Raw genomic sequence first — 22,932 nt, 5'->3', positions numbered from 1 at the left:
CAGATTCACACCGCATGCCTAGGTTTTAAGGGCAAAAAAATCAACCTGGGTTACCACTCAGTTCTTCATCTAATAATGTCTGCTGGTAAGTACATATTTGTGGATGTTGAGTCAGGACAGAAAATGACTTGGTTGTGATGCTCCCTGATAATCGATTAACCTGTGAAACTCACTGTCTTGGATCAAACATGAATACCAGTAAACTTGAATGAGGTACTAAAGGGCAACTGGCATCTGTAGAATTGTACAGTACCAAGACCCAGTATCTTTAAGAGGGATAAAACCGAAGAATTGTTCCAGTTGCAATATAAATTATGTCTGTATATTTTCTCACCTAACTTTGGAACAATATTTTTCAACATGAAGGCTTCCCAGGATCCTGGTGTGAACACATTCTTCCAGGGCAATAGGATCAGTTTTGCAGAGGAGTCACTGGGATGCCACTTCTGCAGTGCATTGGCAAGCTTGTTGCGAATCGGTGAATACAGGGGTTCCAGACGCATCTGCATCAGTGGAAGCCATGGGTGAATCCAGGCATGGATTGGGACTGTGTCTGTCAGTGGGTTCCAGTTCTCAACCTAAAAAGAACACAGGTTTGTGCTGATGAGTGTCAGTGGCTGAAGTTACATCCTTGTGCTTCTCCTTTTCTTGATGGCTGCATTAGAGCTTTTCCAGCAGTCATTAGGCCAATTGTTCTTGCAATCTCCAGTATTCCCCCCCTCCCACTGGTTCCTTGACATCTGATGGTTCTTGAAATAAGGCCACCTCCTTGGCAACCTGATAGAACCTGCTGATCAAGGGTACCTTAAATGAGCCTTTTTCGCTTTGCAATGCTCATTTTTTGTTGTGACTTTTCCATCCAGTCTCTCTATTTTTCCCATTTTGTTTTCATTCCTTCAGTTCACCACTCCTCAGATACAGAATCAGTCCATGTAGAAATGGAGCAAGACCTGAACAATATCCAGGCTTGAGCTGATAAGTGGCAAGCAACATTCACACCACAGAAGTGCCAGGCAATGACCATCTCCAACAAGAGAGAATCAAACCACCTCCCCATGACATTCGATGGCATTACAATTGTGAAATCTCCCACTATAAACACCCTAGGGGGTTACCATTGACCAGAAACTGAACTGGAGTAGCCATATAAATACCATGGCTACAAAGAGCAGGTCAGAGGCTAGGAATCCCGCAGCGGGTAACTTACCTCCTAACTCCCCAAAGCCTGCCCACCATCTACAAGGCACAAGTCAGGAGTATAATGGAATACTCTCCACTTGCCTGAATGGGTGCAGCTCCAACAATGCTCAAGAAGCTCGACACCATCCAGGACAAAACAGCCCGCTTGACTGGCACCCCATCCACAAACATTCACTCCCCCCCCCACCGACACACAGTAGCAGCAGTGTGTACCATTTACAAGATGCACTGCAGCAACACACCAAGGCCCCTTAGACCTTTCAAACCCATGACCTCTACCACCTAGGGCAGCAGCTGAATGGGAACACCACCACCTGCAAGTTCCCCTCCAAGTGACACACCATCTGACTTGGAACTATATCGCCGTTCCTTCATTGTCACTGCATCAAAATCCTGGAACTCCCTTCCTAACAGCACTATGGGTATACCTACTTCACATGGACAGCAGCAGTTCACCACCTACTCAAGGGCAATTAGGGATGGACAATAAATGCTGACCTAGCCAGTGACGCCCACATCCCATGAACGAATAAAAAAATGTTTGGATGTTTCAGGCACTTCCTTTGCTCTCTGCTCCACTTCTTTCCCTGTTCATTTTCTTTTCCATTTTCTGGTTCATGATTTATTCACTGTTAAAAGTCAATATGCAAAAATGCCTTGTAACAATAGCAAGATATTATGAATGGCCTTTAACAAACTGCTGATTCCTAGAATTTATCAAACCGAGAGACGGTCAAACCTATGTCAAATTGTGCCAAAAGGTTCCTACCTCACGTTGTAGTTTAGGAAAAATCAGTTGCTCAAGAATATTGTCCAATATCCAGAGAGGGATCACGGGCATCCAGTTCTCCAAGAAATCTACCATAGGAGCACAATTCCGGGGCAGCCATTGGGAGACAACATTACGTACATATGGCATCCATACCTCCCACATCAACCTGTAAATGTGAATTGAGAAAAGTTCACTTAGCCTAAAGACCAAATTTCCCAACACTAAAAAAAAAACTTACATCGTCAGACTCTTCTCAATTTTAGCCTATTTTCCCTCCCTTGCTCCCTCCTCCTTTTTCTTTCTCTCTCGCACACAACTTGCATTTATATAGCACCTTTTACGCAATAAAACATCCCAAGGTGCTTTACAAGCGTATTCAAACAAAATTTGACTCCAAGCCACAAAAGGAGATATTGGGGCAACTCTTGGGTGATGAAAGCAGTTTTATTCTTGTGTCAAATAGAGAAACAATTCTGTATTTTATGTTGAACCGTTCTGAAACAACTCAATTAGGTGGAAGTGGATTTCATTTGACCAAATTTACTATTATAGAATGGTTCCAGCACAGAAGGCGGCCATTGGGCCCATCGGGTCCGTGCCATCTCTGTAAGGACAACTCCGCTCGTCCCACTCACTGCCTTTTCTCCATAGCCGTGCAATTTTTTTCTCCTCAGGTAGTTATCCAATTCCCTTTTGAAAGCCACCACCAAAGTCTGAGGCAGTGGATTCTGGATTCAAACCACCTGCTGTGTAAACAAGATTTTCCTCATGGTGCCTCTGGTTCTTTTGCCACTTTAGATCAGTGTCCTTTGGTTCTGACTCTTCAGTCAATGAGAACAGTTCCTCCTTATCTATTGTGTCCAGACCCATGATTTTGAACATCTCTATCAAATCTCCTCTCAACCTCTTCTCTAAAGAGAACAATTTCTCGTAACTGAAATCTCTTGTCCCCAGAAACATTCTCGTAAATCTTTTCTGCACCCTCTCCAATGCCTTCACATCCTTCCTAAAGTGTAGTGCCCAGGATTGGATACAATACTCCAGTTGAGGTCGAACCAATATTTTAAGAAAACATTCACCATAACTTCCTTGCTCGTGTACTCTATGCCTTTATTTATAAAGCCCAGGATCCTGTATGCCTTATTAACCACTTTCTCAACTTGCCCTGCACTTCAACGATTTGTGCACATATACCTTCAGGGTACCACCTCCCGCACTCCCTTTAGAATGGTCCTTTATTTTATCTTGCTTTTCCTTATTCTTCCTACTAAAATGTAGCACTTCACACTTCTCTACATTAAATTTCATCTGTCATGTGTCCACCCATTCCACCAGCTTCTCTACATCCTCTTGAAGTCTATCCCAATCCTCCTCACAGTTCACAATACTTCCAAGTTTTGTGTTATCTGCACATGTTGAAATTGTGCCCTGCAGGCCCAAGTCTCGATCATTAATATAGATCAAGAAAAGCAGTGGTCCTGGTACCGACCCCTGGGGAACCCCACTATATAACTTTCTCCACTCCGAAAACAACCATTCACCACTACTCTCAGTTTCGCGTCACTCAGCCAACGTCATATCCATGCTGCCGCTATCCCTTTCATTTCACGGGCTTCAACATTGCTGACAAGCCTGTTATGTGGCACTTTATCAAACATCTTTTGGAATACCATGTATACCACATCAACCATATTACCCTCATCAACCCTCTCTGTTACTTCATCACGTTAGATAAACACGATCTGCCCTGCCTTTTCTTTATTAACCCACATTTGTCCAAGAGACATCTACTTCTGGCCTCTTGAGCATCCCCAATTTTAATCACGCCACCATTGGTGGCCATGCCTTCAGTTGCCTAGGCCTGAAAGCTATAGAATACCCTCCCAACACCTCTCCACCTCGCTTTCCTCCTTTAAGACATTCCTTAAAAACAACCTCTTTGACCAAGCTTTTGGTCATCTGACTAAATATCTCCTTTAGTGGTTCTGTGTTGTACTTTGTTTTATAATGCTCCTGTGAAGCACCTTGGGACATTTTATTACGTTAAAGGTGCTATACAAGTTGTCGTCATTGTTGGTCCCATGACTTATCAACTTTAAGTACTGTCAGCCTTTCTAATACCACCCCTTTATCAATTTTTAGCCCATCCAGTGTCTCAACTACCTCCTCTTTCATTATGAGAGTAGGAATCAATAGGTCATTCTCAGGATGGTAAGCTGTTACTAGTGGGGTACTGCAAGGATCAGTGCTAGGGCCACAGCTGTTCACAATCTATATAAATGATATGGATACGGGGACCAATTGTAATATTTCCAAATTTGTAGATGACACAATGACACATTTGTAGATGACGAGGTGGCCAACATCCCCAGCATATACACCCTAATGAGCCAGCGGCGCCTGAGATGGCTTGGCCATGTGAGCCGCATGGAAGATGGCAGAATCCCCAAGGACGCATTGTACAGCGAACTCGTCATTGATATCAGACCCACCGGCCGTCCATGTCTCCGCTTTAAAGACGTCTGCAAACACGACATGAAGTCCTGTGACATTGACCACAAGTCGTGGGAGTCAGTTGCCAGTGATCGCCAGAGCTGGCGGACAGTCATAAAGGCGGGGCTAAAGAGTGGCGAGTCGAAGCGACTTAGCAGTTGGCAGGAAAAAAGACAGAAGTGCAAGGAGAGAGCCAACTGTGCAACATCCCTGACAACCAATTATATCTGCAGCGCCTGTGGAAGAGTCTGCCACTCTAGAATTGGCCTTTATAGCCACTCTAGGCGCTGCTCCACAAACCACTGACCACCTCTAGGCACTTGCCCATTGTCTCTTGAGACAAGGAGGCCAAAGAAGAAGACGACGACAACAAAACTAGGAGGGAATGCAAGTTGTGACGAGGATGCAAGGAGGCTTCAAGTTGATTTGGACAGGCTAAGTGAATGGGCAAGGGCATCGCAGACGGAATATAATGTGAATAAGTGTGAAGTTATCCACTTTGGTAGAAAAAACAGTTGTGTTGGTGTCCAAATGGACCTAGGTGTCCTTGTTCATGAGTCACTAAACGCTAGCATGCAAGTGCAACAATCAATAAGGAAGGCAAATGGTATGTTGCCTTCATCGCAAGGGGGTTTGAGTACAGAAGTCTTGCTGCAATTGTATAGAACCTTGGTGAGACCACACCTGGAGTATTGCATACAGTCTTGGTCTCCTTATCTAAGGAAGGATATACTTGCCATACAGAAAGCGCAACGGAGATTCACCGAACTAATCCCTGGGATGGCGAGGAAAGATTGAGGAAACTGGGCCTGTATTCTCAAGAGTTTCAAAGAATGAGAGGTGATCTCATTGAAATTTACAAAATTCTTACAGGGCATGAAAAGGTGGATGTAGATAGGATGTCGCCTGGTTGGTGAGTTTAGAACCAGAGGACATAATCTCAGATTAAGGGGCAGGTCATTTAAGACAGAGATGAGGAGGAATTTCTTCACTCAGAGTTTGGTGAATCTTTGGAATTCTCTACCCCAGAAGGTTGTGGAAGCTCATATCATTGAGCATGTTCAAGACAGAAATCAATAGATTTCTGGAGACTAATGACATCAACTGATATGGAGAGAACACGCGAAAGTGGCGTTGAGGTAGATGATCAGCCATGATCTAACTGAGTGATGGAGTAGGCTTGACGGGCTGAATGGCCTACTCCTGTTCCTATGACTTTGGCAGCATCTTCTTCCTTGGTAAATACAGATGCAAAGTACTCATTTAGTACCTCAGCCATGCTCTCTGCCTTCATGCATAATCCCCTTTTTGATCCCTAATTAGCCCTACTCTCTCTTTTACCACCTTTTCACTATTTATATACCTATAGAAGACTTTTTGATTCCCTGTTATGTTGACTGCCAGTCTTTTCTCTCACTCTCTTTGCTGCTCTTGCACCTTTTTTTCACTTTCCCTCTGAACTTCCAATATTCAGCCTGCTTCTTCACTTGTCGTCTCAACATATCATCAGTCATACACACACTTTTGCTGCTTCATCTTTCTCTCTTTCATCATTCAGGGAGCTCTAGCTTTGTCCTACCTTTACCCCTCATGGAAATGCACCTTGACCGTAACCAAACTATATCTCCTTTTGACAGGCAGCCCATTGTCCGATTACAGTTTTGCCTGCAAAACTTTGATTCCAATTCACCTGGGCCAGATGCATTCTCACCTCAATGAAACTGGCCCTGAGGACTGCTCCTTGTCCTTTTCCATAGATAACCTAAACCTTATGAAGATATGGTTATTGTCCCCTAAATGTTCCCCCTACCAACACTTGATCTACTAGCTTCACCTAATTCCCCAAAACCAAACCCAGCAATGCCTCCTGCCTTGTTGGACTGGAAACATAATGATGTAGAAAATTCCCCTGAACACACTTTAGAAGCTCTTCCCCCTCTCTAGCCTTTGCACTCTGACTATCCTAATATAGACAGGGATAGTCAAAGTTCCCCTTTAAAACTACTCTAATTCTTGCACGTGTTAGCAATTTCCTCACAAATTTGTTTTTCTATATCTTTCCCACTAGTTGGTAGACTACAGAATACATCCTGTAGTGCAATGGTACCTCTATTGTTTCTTAACTCTATCCAAATAGATTCTGTCTTGACCCCTCCAGGATATCCTCTCTCTCCAGGACTGTAATATTATCCTTAATCAATACTGTCACCCCTCCTCTTTCTCTCCTTCCCTATCTCACCTGAACAGTTTGTATTCAGGAATATTTAGTACCCAATCCTGCCCTTTTTTGAGTAAGGTCTCCATTACCACCATGACATCATATTCCCATGTGGCTACCTCATTTTCCAGAGACTGAAGCTCAGGAGTCTATTAGACACTGGTTGTTTCTCTGATTTCTGCATGGGCCAGGATCCTTACATTTAGTTCCAGGTGCTAAGCAAATTGTTGGTGATCTAAGGAACAACTGGCGTCTGACAAATAAACTCCAGGCATCAGTTGAAGGGGTGGTTTCAATTGGGCAGCACAGTGGCGCAGTGGTTAGCTCCACAGCCTCACAGCTCCAGGGACCCGGGTTCAATTCTGGGTACTGCCTGTGCGGAGTTTGCAAGTTCTCCCTGTGACCGCGTGGGTTTTTGCCGGGTGCTCCGGTTTCCTCCCACCTCCAAAGACTTGCAGGTGATAGGTAAATTGGCCGTTGTATATTGCCCCTAGTGTAGGTAGGTGTTAGGGAATATGGGATTACTGTAGGGTTAGTATAATTGGGTGGCTGTTGGTCGGCACAGACTCGGTGGGCCCCAAGGGCCTGTTTCAGTGCTGTATCTCTGAAAAAAAAAAATTGCTGGCAGTCCATGAGATTACAGGCTAATTCATTACATGTTAAATGGCTACAGCATCAAGGAAGCTTTGATCCGCGAAGAATTCAGATGACACATTGAAAGAATTGACAGGTATGGAGCAACAAAACAAGATGTGATTTCAAAAGCAGAACGCACAGTTCTCTCTCTCTATCCTTCAACTGATTTTCCAGTCAGAGGTCTACCTTTATATTAAAGGAAGATCACCAAAGTAAATTTGTAAGTCTTCCAATGTCTTTTAGTTCCCTGCTTTGCACTGCCTAAGCCACAGGCAGCTAAAAGGGAGTTCACAGGAGTCATCTCCCATGTAATGTCTATCAGGGATTCAGTCAAAACCAATGAAAGTAAGTACAAGAATTTCAGACTGCCTCTTGTTCTGAAATAATTTGTGCACTGTATAAGTCAGGTATTGTACTACTAACTTCTTGCTATGTCTTTCTGATCCTGTGTAACATTTTGTAAATAAATCTATTAAGTTTATTATGAATCAAACAATCTGATGTATGCTATTTACTGCCTTTCCGAGTAGATGGAAAATGGGGAACTGTTTATTTTGCAGGATTATTCCATAGATGATCATGCAGTTTATATTTGCAGGACTCGGTCTGCTTACGGAAACAATCTTTTTGGTGTGCGCACAAGTTAAAATTGTTGAGAGAAATTCCAAATTGTAACATCTCACGAAAGAATGGTTTCTCCAGTACCTTTCATAAATCACTATTCTTAATGTTTTAGCCCACTGCCAGCAGGTTATTTGAATCTGAGGGGCATCAAAATGGAGCCCAATCCTATCCTTACCTGATGGACTTATCAGCATGTTTCAATAGGTGTAGTAGCTATGGCAGATTTTTTTTCCTCCCTAGCCCAGGGACACTGAAACCAATTGTAGCAGACCAACTAAGCACAGAACGGAGAATCCAACCTGGAACATTCTGATTTGTGTTAATTTGGGTAAGTACTCTCCCTTCAATTCAGATCTTAATAAGAGTCTTGAACTGGGTGAAAGGAAGAGTTTGTGAAGTCCGGTCCATTTTCGCAATCTGGAGGTCATCGGCATTTCTAATTATAATTCATTCTTACCTGTGATAGGGGTCCAACGACAACATATCACACCCTCCATGTTGCAATTGGTCTCGTTCTAAAAGTTTCCTCCATCTGGACAAGACCTCTAAGCCGTATGTGTTATCCTAAATGAAGAAAAGAAACAAAGCTGTTTACTCCATCTTTTGCCAATTTTGTGCCTAACTCTTCAATGAGGGATGGATTCCTTTCATCCGCATTGTCTAGAGTGACTATATCAAAAAAAAACCCTGACAAGTCAGGTACAGCTTAGTGCATCACCCCTCTGTTGGAGCTGCAACTGACCCCAGGCGCTGGAGTTAAGTAAAACTTAATGCATTACAGGACCAAGTGCTCAAGGAGAGCAAAGACACTGAATGGAATTTGCCATATTCACTCTGACATTCGTTATCTTAGGGCAGCACAGTGGCGCAGTGGTTAGCACCGCAGCCTCACAGCTCCAGCGACCAGGGTTCAGTTCTGGATACTGTCTGTGCGGAGTTTGCAAGTTCTCCCTGTGACCCCGTGGGTTTCCGCCGGGTGCTCCGGTTTCCTCCCACAGCCAAAAACTTGCAGGTTGATAGGTAAATTGGCCATTGCAAATTGCCCCTAGTGCAGGTAGATGGTAGGAGAATGGTAGGGATGTGGTAGGGAATATGGGATTAATGTAGGATTAGTATAAATGGGTGGTTGTTGGTCGGCACAGACTCGGTGGACGAAGGACCTGTTTCAATGCTGTATCTCTAAATAAATAAACTAGTAAGGTATTGGATCTTGCTGCAGTATGGACTCACAGATGATGGCATTCCTCTGTTGTTTCACTTAACTGATCCTCCTTCATGTGTGAATCTTGACAGGTTTTTCAACCATGGAGGCTGTCCTCACGCAACATCAATGTATACACACCTTCTAGCAAGACACACTGGATAGCAATCAGAAGTGTGAACACTGACTGATTTCCCTCTCTCATTAGCCCATAGGCACTGGGGACCTCAAACCAGTGTGCGCAGCACCACAATGCGCATCACAATTACTCACTTTTGTGGGTGGTAGCCATTACCTGCAAAGGATTCCAGGCCTTAAAGAATTCTCTCAGAAGTGGAAATACAATAGCAATGGACAGTTCTGCCAGGTCAAACATCTTGTACTCCTCAAAATATTTCTCCTGCAGCATCTCAAAAATCTTTGCACACTCTTCCAGAGTCAATGGATTTTCACAGTTGGGCTGCAGTCTCCTCTCGCAGTCCTCCACAATCTGCAAGATGTTGCTGAGCTTGTCTATGATCTTAACCTCATGGGCGAGGATTTCAGAGAGTTTCTCGTTCTCGTGGGAGAGGTTGACCACCATGTCCCTCTCAAACTGCAGCTGACGGTCATTCTGGATGATCTCTTGCTCAGTCATTTCAATGAGCAGCTGCAGATTGTGTTCCAGCTCTGGGAGGGAAAAGCCCTCTGACTTGGCATCTTTAACTGGGGACTGCGTGTCTTCAGGAATATCATGCTTCTGGTTCATCTGGCTGTAACTGTAATAGATTTTCTGCTCCTTTCCCGTCATGTCAATAACCTACATGATGAATTAGATGGTTAGAATGTCACAATGGCTCAAAGTCAATCAAACTCATTTACCAACTAATCAGCTATCAACTAGCTTGGAAATTAGTTTACTACTTTTAAGCTCATAATATAGAAGTTTCTGATGCAATTGCATAGGCAGGTATACGTCATAACTAGTTGATGTTTCAGTCATCTTAATCTGGTATCATGATAACATAAGGACCAGATTAGTTGACAAGTGTTTACCACTATTTATGCGTAACGATGCTCAGGGAAACAGCAGCAGATATTACTTGAGTCAACTTGTCTTTTAGCTCCTACCAACTCCAAGTGGTTTTTGGGCACATTTGATGACAAAAACATGGAGAATTAGTGGCCACCTCAGACGTTTTAATTGTTGTTAACCAGGTGAGACAAGTGCAAGTTCTGGTAGGTCCCTCTGTCATTGACAGATTGGTAGTCTGAAAACACTGAGCCCTAGCAGAAAACTTCAAAAAGGATTTAAAAAAGGGGGGGGGGGAAAGGAGGGGGATTTCTGACTTATGACACCACTCATAAGTAATCCAGATTATGGGGCACAGTTCGCTGTTCAGCGTATGTGGGCCAATTCCTCTGCCGTTACCTCCAATCTGCACCAGTTCAAGGAGTATACCAACATGTGAAAGGGGATAACTCTGGGTTTCCACCACTTTTCCACATTAATCAGCTTTCTACCAGGCAAATGGACAAACACAGGAAGCACCCTTCTGCAACACAGGCCAGCTTACAAATATGATAATGATGTATAAGTGTTGCAATAGCACCACCTGTGTTATCTTCCAGCCTTTACATTGGGTGCAAATGCACTACTAATTATTATCCATACAGACATTCAGGGTTGCTGGCCACTTGGCAGTTTATGGAAGAATGTTTCAAGGGTCAGAAAGAGATTTAATCAACAATCTTTCTTTTGAGTGTTATTTCCTGTTGGCGCTCATGCTTTCATGAGCCTTTGTGCAATTGTTTTACTTTCTCTCCAGCATTATTACTGGCGTCAATTTATTTTGCAATGGTTAGAGAGGATGACCAACAAAGCAATGCCAGGCAAGTAAGGGTGCATGACAGCTACTCTCTGCCAGCACCTGCAAAGCCACATTTGCAGATAGAGGTAACCAGATCTCTCTTTGGCAGATGTTTAATTTATGCAGAGGCTCCAGCTCTGAAAGTAGATTGTGACACTCAATAGGAAGGTCCAACTAATCATCATGCTGGAGAATCACCAAGAATACACCATGTTTTACATGGCATGAAAAAGGCATGCCAGGGTGATCAGCCAGAAAAGCCCGAATGTCCCACCAACCATATTAGCAGGCGCCGTCGCACTTAGCTTATAACAATTGTGGGGAACTGTCTTTGTAGTTTCAGGGTCAGCTAAAATCCATATGCAGAACTGTGCCATCTGCTACAAACACACCTGCCACTTCCATATACCACAGCGTTGGCACAGACAGTGACAGCACTGGTCAGCTGCAGCTTCAGCTTGCCTACAGCTCCTGTCAGCTGTGCTGCAATACTGGCTCGTGGGAATGATGCCATGGAATAGCAGAGGGCAAAATGATTGAGTCTGTGGACAATCAGATTGCTGGAAGCAGCACAACATAACAGGACCAATCAGCTCATTCAATTTTAAATACTAACTGATCTCCCACGTATTGTTCACATGTAGTCTGGGGTCTGAAGTACAGTTATTATAGTTTGTTCTTAAGCTGGCATGGTTCTATAAGGCGCCACTCAGGTTCTCTGTGGAAAAATGGTATAAATAGCTCCTAAGAGCAGTCAGGGTTTAACGTGTGGTTTGGTAAAGAAAGTTAGTGGATTGATAGGTCAGGGGGGGAAAAAAAGCACAGCTTTCTTTCATTAAAATATGTTTGACACTTTGGATTGTAATGTCTGAAGTATGATGGATGTTGTCATTTTTATTTTGATAGGCAGAATAGCAGATCTCCTGTGACATTGCTCAAACTGTCAGAGGGATGTCGATGCAAGGATATGCGGCAGTGTGCAGTTGGGAGAGTTTACATCAACGCTGAAAGAATTTGGAAAATGTTTAAGAAACCTCTAAAGAGATTAAATGTCTGTTTTTTGATGAATAGTCTGGAAAACAAGTACGTAGTATTTTCCCTACCCACTGTAGGACACTAAATAACTTGGTTTCCCTTATAACAATTCAGATGACTTCCATTATTCTGTATTCATGCTTTCTGCAAAAGTCAGTTTCTATGGGCAAGCACGTGCTTTCCACTTGAGCTCACATGCAAAAATATCTGGACTAGTAAGTTTCAGGTCAAGCAGTGAACCCTTACATCAATATGCAGCTTGGCAAAATAAATATATTGAGGGGCATTACTGAAAAAAAAAAATAATTTTTGTTCACCTCCTTCTGAAACCTTGGACACAGACGGTCACTTAAAAACCACTAAATACTGATTGTTAAATCTGCTAGAACATCAGCACTTTGTAAACCAGCATTTTTAGCCTGACCCTGTCAAGAGTTTTATAAATCCCATGATGTGATGGTTTTGTTTTGTATAGCAATTACCCAATCTGCCCTGAATTCAGTGAGAGCTGCTTTAAATGACAAGAACTAATGAGTTTAAAATTGTACGTGGAAATTTCTAAATGGCTGCATATGCAGGGAAAGCCCTTTTCCACGCACCTTGACTTGTGAGAGTTCAGTCTGTGGGGTAGCCATTTTCCTGCCCAGACTGGTTGCTCCCTTCGCCTTAAGCTCCTCCACAGTCTTGAAGGTATACTTGGGTTTCTTCTTCCCACCTGCAGGATCCTTCCGCCACTGGCTCATCTCCTTTTGAAACTCCTGAACACAAAAGGTTAATTAGTCATTGGGTACTGACTACCCTTGATTATTTACAGACTTTAAAACAGGCTTTCAACTGTCATTAACCTCAGAGATCCACTCATATGAAGCCCAACTCAATGAACTCCCACATTCATCCAGGGAGCAGGCACTAAGCAGTGGCTCAATCAAACTGGGACGGGGTGCGGGGGAGGAAGGTATGTCAAACTGACACTGGCAGAAGCCCGGGTGCAGGTTGACAGTCAATGCTCTCGTCTGTGCGCAAATTGGCGCTGCATTTCCTATATCACAACAGCAATTACTATTCAGAGATACTTCACTGGCTGTAAAGTTCTTTGGCCATCCTGAGGTTGTGAAAAGCACTATATGAATGCAAGTTTTTCTTTTGGCAGAGGAAAGAAAATAACTTCCACCGTCTCAAAACACAGTACAGGTCTTGACACTCAGCAGTGCATAATCCTTCTTGAAAAGAGAAGGATGAATTTTGCAGGCAAAGTTACAGGGATAACACAACTCCTCTCATGTAGGGTTTCTACTCCCACTCTTTGCCTTTCAGCAGATAGTTTGAGCTCTGGTTTCTGGAAGCAGATATGAATGTCATTCAGTAATCAGATTGCAATAAATGGGCATCTGGGAAGACATTGCTCCAACTATTTTCTCCCAATCTACCAGCTAAAGTTTCTTTATTGCGAAATGGATGACACGTTGGCCCAACTGCCAATATTAATGGAAGTGCTACTCCAATGCACTCCTAGTCAGCCTCCACATTCTACACTCTGTAAATATGAGGTCATCCAAAACTCTGCTGCCGATGTCCTTACTCACATTGTCCCATTCACCCATCAGCCCTGTGTGCGCAGACCTACACTGGCTTCCAGTTAAGCAACTCCTCAATTTTAAAATGTTCATCCGTGTTTTCAAATCTCTCCATTGCCTTACTCCCTCCCCATCTTTGTAATCTCCTCCAGACCCACAACTCTCCAAGATCCTCTAATTCTGGCCTCTTGAGCATCTCCGATTTTAGCTGCTCCACTATAGAGAGAGTGCAGCAAAGGTTTACCACACTGATTCCTGGGATGGTGGGACTGACCTATGAGGAGAGATTGAGTTGGTTAAGTTTATATTCGCTGGAATTCAGAGGAGTGAGGGGGGATCTCACAGAAACCTATAAAATTCTAACAGGACTTGACAGGGTAGATGCAGGAAGGATGTTTCCCGATGGTGGGGGAGTCCAGAACCAGGGGTCATAGTCTAAGGATACGGGGTAAACCTTTCAGGACTGAGATGAGGAGAAATTTCTTCACCCAGAGAGTGGTGAGCCTGTGGAATTCACTACCACAGAAAGCAGTTGAGGCTAAAACATTGTATGTTTTCAAGATATAGCTCTTGGATCTAAAGGGATCAAAGGATATGGGGCGAAAGCGGGAACAGGCTATTGAGTTGGATGATCAGCCATGATCATAACGAATGGCGGAGAAGGCTCGAAGGGCCGAATGGCCTACTCCTGCTCCTATTTTCTATGTTTCTATTGCTGACTGTGCCTTCAGCTGCCAAGGCCCGCAATTCTGGAATTCCCTCCCTAAACCTCTCCAGCTCTCTTTCCTTCTTTAAGATGTTCCTTAAAACCTACTTCTTTGACCAAACCTTTGGTCACCTGCCCTTGTATTTCTTCAGTACCCCACGAGTGTCCAACTTTGCTTTATAATGTTGCTGTGAAGTGCCTTGGGACGGTTTATTGAAGGTGCCATGTAAATTCAAGTAATTGTTGGGCTGTATCCCATTACCAGTAGTTCCTTTACTCACCAGTGTAGCAATAAGCATACAGACCAAAAGAAGTTTGATTCTCAGGTAAGGAAGCTGCAGAAACACTACAACTGGTCCTCCATGCTTCTGGGCTGGGGCCAGGAGCAGATGAGGGGTGGCACAAGGGAAATAATTATTCAGAGTCTCTTATCCTAATTGCTTTCCACTGACCCTTGCTCAGAAATACATGTGTATGAATGGAGGCAAGATCAGGCTTGAAATTAACATCTACAACAGCACCTTCAGAGGAGGGGTAGAAAAGGGAAAAAGATGGGGGTGATGCGTACAACACAAGGCCAAGAGTTTTGTCGTTCCAAACCTCATCAGCGTCTTCATCAGAGTCAACAATGGGAAAATCCTTCAGTGACTGTTCTGTTCGTTCAGAGCCATAAGCACCAATTGCTCCTTTTCCCTTTCTCATCTTTGCCTCAATGGGTGCCACAATTCCTGCAAAGCATTAGAAATAATATTACCAACATGACTACTCAACTCTGAAATACACAAACTGGGGCAAAAGATGGAATGGGATGGTTTGGAGCTGATGAAACTATGGATTTGTTATACTAAAGAAGGCAACTTGTTTAGGATGCACAGTGAAGGATACAAGGTTAGATTTGTTGGCGGGGCAGGGTGGGTGTCTGCGACGGTTGCAGGGACAAATCAATGGAAGCATAAGAGTAACCAGTATATGGTCAAAATTATGTATTTGAAGAAGCATGTTACACATGTACTAGATGTTGAATAGATTTCTCATGGCTGCCCAACACATCACATTCTGGTTCCCAGATAGGAAAGTTTGTAAGGGATTCCTGTGTTCATAAATTAATTCAAAGATTCTTCCAGAACTTGGTTTATTTTCAACAAAACAAATTCACAGAAACTTCACCCTGCTTTTCATTGAAACACAAATCTTCCTCATGTGGGGCTTGCAGATTGTAACCATGTACTGCTATCTATGCTCACTATTACCCACTGCCTGCCACCAACTTTAAGGTAGCTCAGTCAGGGCATAGGAAGAGTAGGCCATTCTGCGCCACAAGCCTGTTCAAACATTCAAGAAGATCATAGGAAATAGGTGCAGGAGTAGGCCATTCGGCCCATTGAACCTGTTCCACCATTCAAACAGATCATGGCTGATCATCTACCTCTACGCCATTTTTCACCACTACCCCCATATCCCTTGATGTCATTAGTATTCAGAAATCCATCGATTTCTGTCTTGAACATACTCAATGATTGAACTTCCACAGGCCTTTGGGTAGAGAATTCCACACATTCACCACTCTGAGTAAAGAAATTCCTCTTCATTTCAGTCTTAAATGGTCTGCCCCTTATTCTAAGACTGTGTCCTCTTGTTCTAGATTCACCAGCCACAGAAAACATCCTATCCACATCTACCCTATAAGAATTTTGTAATGGTGATCAAAAGTTCATTGTGGGTTGAATGTGTCAGGGAATGGTCCTTTGTCCTTTCCAAGCACTGTCTGTTAATTTGCAAATGTCTTTCTAGCCAAGATCTGGCAACATTTTTTTTTAAAAGCAAGTCCTTTCTTCACTTCAGTAACAGTTTAAAATCAACGTTCATGACAAAATTAATGTGCCTCATTCTTGGCAAGTGGGGCCCAGCATGACAAGAAATACTCTGCCTTTCTGTTTTTTGTACCAAAGTGGATCACTTCACACTTATTTACATTATATTCCACCTGCCATGTTCTTGCCCATTCACTTAGCCTGTCCAAATCCCCATGAAGCCTCCCTGCATCCTCCTTGCAACGTACATTCCCTCCTAGTTTTGTCATCCGCAAATTTGGAAATATTATAATTGGTCCTCATTATCCAAGTCATTTATATAGATTGCAAACAGCTGTGGCCCAAGCACTGATCTTTGCGGTACCCCACTGGTAACAGCCTGCCATCCTGAGAATGACCTGTTTAGTCCTACTCTGTGCTTTCTGTCTTTTAACCAATTCTCAATCCATCTCAGTATATTACCCCCAATCCCAGGTGCTCTAATTTTGTTTACGAATCTCCTGTGTGGGACCTTAGCAAAAGCCTTCTGAAAATCCAAATGCACCACATCCACTAGTTCTCCATTATTTATGTTACAAGTAACATCCTCAAAAAACTCCAACAGGTTTGTCAAACATGATTTCCTTTTCATAAATCCATGTTGACTCTACCCAATCATATCGTTATTTTCCAAGTGTCCAGTTATTTCATCTCATAGATTCTCACGATTTCCCTACCACTAACGTCAAACTAGCAGGTCTGTAGTTCTCCGTTTTCTCTTTCGCTCCCTTCTTAAATAGTAGGATTACATTTGCTACTTTCCAGTCGACAAGAACCGTTCCAGAATCTATAGAATTTTGAAAGATAACCATCAATGCATCCACTATCACTACAGCCACCTCCTTCAATGCTCTGATGTAGCTCATCTGGTCCAGGGGATTTATCAACTTTCAATCTAATTAATTTTGAGTACTACCTCTTTATTGATACAAATTACTTTCAGTTCCTCATTTTTATAAGGCCCTTGGTTCCCTAGTATTACTAGGAGATTTTCTATGTTCTCTTCCGTGAAGACAGACAAAGTAATTGGTTAGTCTCGCGACCATTTCCTCATTCTCCACCACAAACTCTCCTGTCTCCGCCTGCAATGGACCCACATTCATCTTTGTTTTCATAATTGTTTCTTTTTCACATACTGAAAGAAGCTTTTACAGTCCACCTTTGTTTCTAGCTAGCTTACATTCCTGGTTGATCTGTATCTCAATTCTATTTCCCAGCCTTTGCTCCATATCCTTTGACATCTTTATCTAACAAAAATCCTCCTGCCCACACACATTTCACATAGAACCCTCACAACCAGCAGACAGTGGAGACTTTTATCCCAACAGTAAAGGCTGGATTCAATCCCAGGTCCCAGAGATCAGAGGTCCACGGCTAACCCAGTTTCTAATCCAGCCCCAAAGTAGCTGCCTTCTCTTGCTGTGCCTAACAATTCTAGAAACTGATCACTACAAACACATCCACACATTTCGACTGATTGCAGACATAAGCTGATGGACTCTCTGGGTCAAAGATTTTCAACTTGCCAACAGAGTGTAAAGCTGACATTGAGGATCAGCCAACTGTATTAGAATCAGCCCAATTGTCATCCATTTATTTAAAATGGCAAAGATTGTCATTCCTGAATGGGTATTCATCAGTACAAAATATTCCATTGCGTAATTATTCCTCTCTTCGCCAGAGCACCAGTATTCATCAGAAGAATAGCACTTTCATGCATAGGGACCTGCATAGCAGCTGGAAGGATGGGTACAGCTCTTGCCAAGTTTTACCAATTAACTCAATAACTATCATTAATAATGATTTTCTGTAAGTAACCAATTCTACATTACCAATAAAGATTCTGTAACTGTACCTTGTGCGTTCTTCCCAAGACCTCTGCCAGGTACGTAACCCATCTTCTGCAGCAGTTTCTGTCCGATCCCTTTGGTGTGTTTTTCCCAGGTGCCAATTTCCTGGTTTGTCCGATGTCCTCCTGTGAATCCTTTTGAACTAGATTTGAAAAAGCCACCCTGTGAAAGAAAATTATTAAAGAAAAACTGACATCTTTGAACCATATCTGGAGGAGCAGTCAGTCAGTCAGCAATGTGTCTTTATGGAGGGGTGGACGGGTGAGAAGAACCATTGGAAGTAGGAAAGGAATACAGATCTCCACTAAAAGAATCTGGGAAGTATAAAAGGTAATGCCCAGAGATCATTTGTTTGGTTCCTGGAAAGTATGTATTTAACATTGTATTCAACCACTGCAGCTGGATAAATAGCTCGTCAGGATGCATAACTATAGCAGTAAACAATAACAGTTTCCAGATTCTCTATAAAAACAAATAAAGTACAAGTGGTGTTACCATTTCTTTGATGCAAACGAACTGTTGACAAAAGTTTTCACGTGAAACTTTGTCTCAAAAAACTTCTTAAACTTATTTGATTTTGGGAAAACAACCTGAAATACTGTTGTAATCTGACTAAATATACTTTTTGATTTTTAAGAGACCACTGAATACTTTTCTTGTAAACAAAATCATTCTTTTTGAACTTAAATAAATCAAGGCACAGGTTCTCTAATCAGCCCATCTCTCCTGACTGAAGTCAACTGAACAGTAAGTAATTTAGATGTGAAATGTTACCATAAAAACACAATACATTATGCATTACATGGTATAACTTTCTTGTCCATTTATACTTACCCTAGGCCTCTGTAAAAATAGCATATCTGCACAGAGTTATCAGGGCAGGAGAAAAACAAATTCCAATGGCACATCTCAACGAACATGCTCAAAATTCACAGAATTTGATGTGAAATTTTCCTAGTCCTTTAAAAATGTCGTTTCCCCAAATGTAAATGTTTCAATAACATAAAACCATTGCTGGAAATATTACTGAATCCTCCTGCCTTGAGCCACAGGATGTTGGCTACCCATCATTTCTATCATGTCTTTTGACAATTCAACATTCAATCATAGCTGTCCAGGGTCAAACCCAGATTCTTCACTGAATACCTACAGTTTTCAGTTTCTTTGGCGCAAATTCTTTTGAAAACTCTTCTCGTTTAACTTTTTCTTCTACAGAGCCATCAGAGTCCTTCTCTTCCTCATTTTCCTCAGCCACAGGTCGACGGATTCCAGCACTGATGAAATTAACTGGAGTGGTGTAATCTTTAGAACTGTGTAAAGAGCAGAGAGACCATCAAGTTTATTTAGGTACAGCAACAAAGTTATTGTGCAGCTGAATTGAAAAATCTAACTGCAGTTCCTTAACTCCAATGTACAGCTAGCAGGCATCCGGAGATAAGCACACAAGGAAATCAAGATAGGAAACACACAGGAATCTCACATAAATACTGCCAGTTCCCAAAAGATTGAACTTCTGAATAATTAGCTATGCTGCAACTACATCCGTCTAAAGGGTTGCTGAGGACCAGTACATTTTGAACAATGAATGGACATCTAGATATCATTTATTCCAACATACCTGCTCATTGAGTTAGACAGTTGTCAAAAGTCCATGAGCTGTTACAGGTGGATTACTAAGATCTTATGGTCCTCACCAGTGACAAACGCCATCATGACTGCTGGCTCTCTACACATACCATAGTCCACAGTTCCACTGACAAATTATACTGCCACAGTGACAATCAGTGCCACTGAGTGGTAGAGCACAACCTTGCACCCAAAGTTCTCCACATGGCCAGCTTTTAATTTTGGCCAGAAAGAAAAATGGCGAGCCTGGCTCCCAACAAACATTGGCAAACTACTGTAAAGAAATAAATGATAGTCCAATCAATATGATGCTTCAACCCATAGGTAGCTGGTTACAAAGTAGAATGAAAGGAGGTCTGAAACAGATTAGCTGGATAGCTTTTTAACAAGAAAACAGTGCAAAAAATGGACAGCAGAATCCAAGAGGTAACAAAATAACCAAACAAATGAGAAATTGAAAAATGTGTCCCTAATGCTGCCCTGGCTAAGTTAACTGATCTAAACCAGGACTGGAGCAATTGCATTCATTTCTTACACAGCGGGGTATCTGAGTGTATCAATGCAACTCAGGAAGGAAGCTGAGGTGTATAAATCAGTTAATAAAAACAGAAAGCGCTGGAAATACTCAGCAGGTCAGGCAGCATCTGTGGATGGAGTTCTGTAACCCATCAGTTCTGATGAAATAACAACTCTGCTTCTCTCTCCACAGATGCTGCCAGACCTGCTGAGTATTTCCAGCACTTCCTCTTTTTATTTCAAATTTCCAGCATCTGCCGTATTTTGCTTTTATATTATTGTATAATTAAGTTGTCTGATAAATCAGGAGGTTTAGAACTCTCCTAATGGCTCATCTAGTTCGGACAGTCAGTAACTGAGCCACAAATTCCAAGAAAGTCTGAGGTTTGATCACTAATTTGTGCTTATTGAACACAGGTGTAATCTTAGGCTGTGTCAAGATGAGCAAATACAAGAATCCTGCCAGCCTTCACTGTCTAAGATCAAACATGGAGGAACAGCCACTTATTCAAGTAAGCAGAAAAGTGATGGTCCCCATAAAACAGCACCCTGGAATATTCATTTCCTTCAGGAGCCAGAAGCAAGAGGAGAAAAGAAAAGCCAGATCTCATCACTCATGGAGAATTAAGTGTCTGCAGTTACTACATACAATGCACTGGATTACCGTTTTCCTCCAAAGCTTGGCCTCTCATCATCAGAGTCATTTTCAGCCCAAATGCCATAAATCGCATCCTCCTTTGTTTGTCGGTGACGCACACGGTCTGGGTTGAACTCGTTTTCCAAGTCCCAATCTGAAATCTCAAACCGCTCCATCTCCACCTCATCGTCATCTTTGTCCTTCCCATACAGATGTGACATTGACATTTTGGCCTGCAAAATAATAAAAGAACAGGGCAACAATAAGCATGGTGGTAACAGAATTTCATCACAATAAACACTTGCACATTCAAATCTACCGACTTCAGCTCAAACTTCCCTTTTGCTGTGATATTTGAATCCAGAAACTGATCATTTTTTTGGTACTCAAAACTACAGCCAATATTTATGAAAAAAAATTTTTAAAAATACATCAACGACTGGAATATGAAATAAAACAAATTGCTAGAAATGCAATGCTGATCATGCAACATCTGAGGCAGAGAGATCGGTTCATAATTTGGTTTCGTTGAAGCATTTCAACAAGAGATGTGGTCTTTCTTCTTGTTTTAAATGCCAATCAACCTAATGTCTTTCATTTCCTGATATTTATTAAGTTTCACTGATTCTTTTTAACCACAGGCGCCCTTGTTTAGGAGTTGCGAGGAGTACTATTACCAGAGCACGTCCAGTATGAATTGAAGGAAAGTCCACTCGCAACTGCATTTTATAATCCCCTTGCTGGAAACACTCAGGGAAAAGGACAAACGGACACATGGGCAGTCAGGCTTTTAACAAGAGTGCACAAGGTATAGGCCTGGGGTTACAAATAGCCTAGAAAAAAGGGCAATGCCAAAAGCAAGTCACCCAGCCCACAGAACGGAAAGGGTTTATTATTTTTACCCCATGTCTTTGAGGAGGGAGGGGAAATGAAATCGAGTTAAGTGTAATTTGTGTTAACTGTTCCCCTGTATGTTTACTTGAAACAAAGCAGGTTAATGACTTCTAACTAGCCTTGTCCCATCAAGTATTTCAGTCTGTTTTAAAAAAGGTTGGAGATGGCACATGAGAGAGAGATGATATTAATTTCAAATCAAAAGGGGCCACTGTTAGACCCCAAGGTAATGCTAATGTATTGGGCAAGATGGCCACACTCCTAAACTTAACACATTTGGGCCACTTACAGGAATGGCCATGATCACACAACACATGAGGGAATATTTAAGGCAAATTTATAACAGTGTCATAAGATTTTTTACATCCATTTTAATCACAGGAACAGCCAAACAGGCATTTGCTTTATTGCCTCAGTTGAAGAATGACAGCTGAAACAACTCAGCACTTGTCAAATTCACTGCATAAATCATATTGCTGTTTGGCCTACAGTGAAACAGCAGAATAGACAGACTGTTAGGGAGTGGATCCTCTCCATACCACAGGTGTCTGTGCAATCACTCAGTTCTCAAGCCCATCGGGGCAATTTACTTGAACTCTACAATTCCGTCACTAAAATGTATCCCAAAACAATCCCTGGATCTGGTAAAGGCATTTAGTTACAGAGCTATGCAGACCAGAAAGGTCTCAAGTTCTATTTGAGGACTGCACTGAGGTCATTAATCTTAATAACTCCAGGATTATTGAGGGATCCTGTTCCTGATCATAACCAGAAATACCTGGAAAGAGTGAGGTGATCATAGGTCGGGCAACGTGTGGGGTGATCACAGGTTGAGGATGGGGCGGGCACGGGCCTAGCGGGAGTGGGGGGTCGGGACTGGGAGCGGGATTGTGGACGGGGTCGGGGTGAGAGTGGGTCTCCACCTGAATGGAACCCGAGCTGCCCGTGTGGTTCAGAAATCTTCCAATAGAATCAACTTTAAAGAAAACAGCAACAGAGCTGTCGGGACTCACCACACTCGTCCACTCAACCCCAAAGCCGCTGTTTATCTCGATCCCGGAGCCGATTAAAATCGATTTTCATGAAACTATACGTGAAAGCACCGCCACCATCCTGTACGTGCCGGGCGCGAGGTTCCGCCAGTGGAAAACCCCAGCCCTGCACAAAAGTTCCGGCCTGGGATTGCGGGTTAATGTGAGGGAGGGAGTGTTTCCGGCGGACGGTTCACCGCGTGGCACTGTGACCCCGCC

The 22,932-nt window shown here is 42.7% G+C and overlaps 1 protein-coding gene across 1 annotated transcript in view; it reads right to left on the bottom strand.

The window, feature by feature from the left end:
- tfip11 (tuftelin interacting protein 11) overlaps positions 1–22,846 on the bottom strand; it is a 30,525-nt gene extending 7,679 nt beyond the window's left edge. Inside the window, exons 1-10 of the mRNA XM_068054869.1 lie at positions 22,696–22,846; positions 20,816–21,021; positions 19,160–19,319; positions 18,015–18,171; positions 14,910–15,037; positions 12,629–12,787; positions 9,440–9,943; positions 8,401–8,507; positions 1,970–2,138; positions 335–578 (exon numbers count right to left, since the gene is read on the bottom strand). Coding sequence (XP_067910970.1) covers positions 335–578; positions 1,970–2,138; positions 8,401–8,507; positions 9,440–9,943; positions 12,629–12,787; positions 14,910–15,037; positions 18,015–18,171; positions 19,160–19,319; positions 20,816–21,015 — 1,828 coding nt within the window. The 5' untranslated portion in view covers positions 21,016–21,021; positions 22,696–22,846. The remainder of the gene's footprint in view (positions 1–334; positions 579–1,969; positions 2,139–8,400; positions 8,508–9,439; positions 9,944–12,628; positions 12,788–14,909; positions 15,038–18,014; positions 18,172–19,159; positions 19,320–20,815; positions 21,022–22,695) is intronic.
- Positions 22,847–22,932: the final 86 nt, after the last annotated feature.

Source organism: Heterodontus francisci, chromosome 23, assembly GCF_036365525.1.
Source record: "Heterodontus francisci isolate sHetFra1 chromosome 23, sHetFra1.hap1, whole genome shotgun sequence".
NCBI lineage: Eukaryota > Metazoa > Chordata > Chondrichthyes > Heterodontiformes > Heterodontidae > Heterodontus > Heterodontus francisci.
The sequence above is the reverse complement of the archived record's forward strand: the minus strand, read 5'-3'. Positions and strand labels throughout refer to the sequence as shown.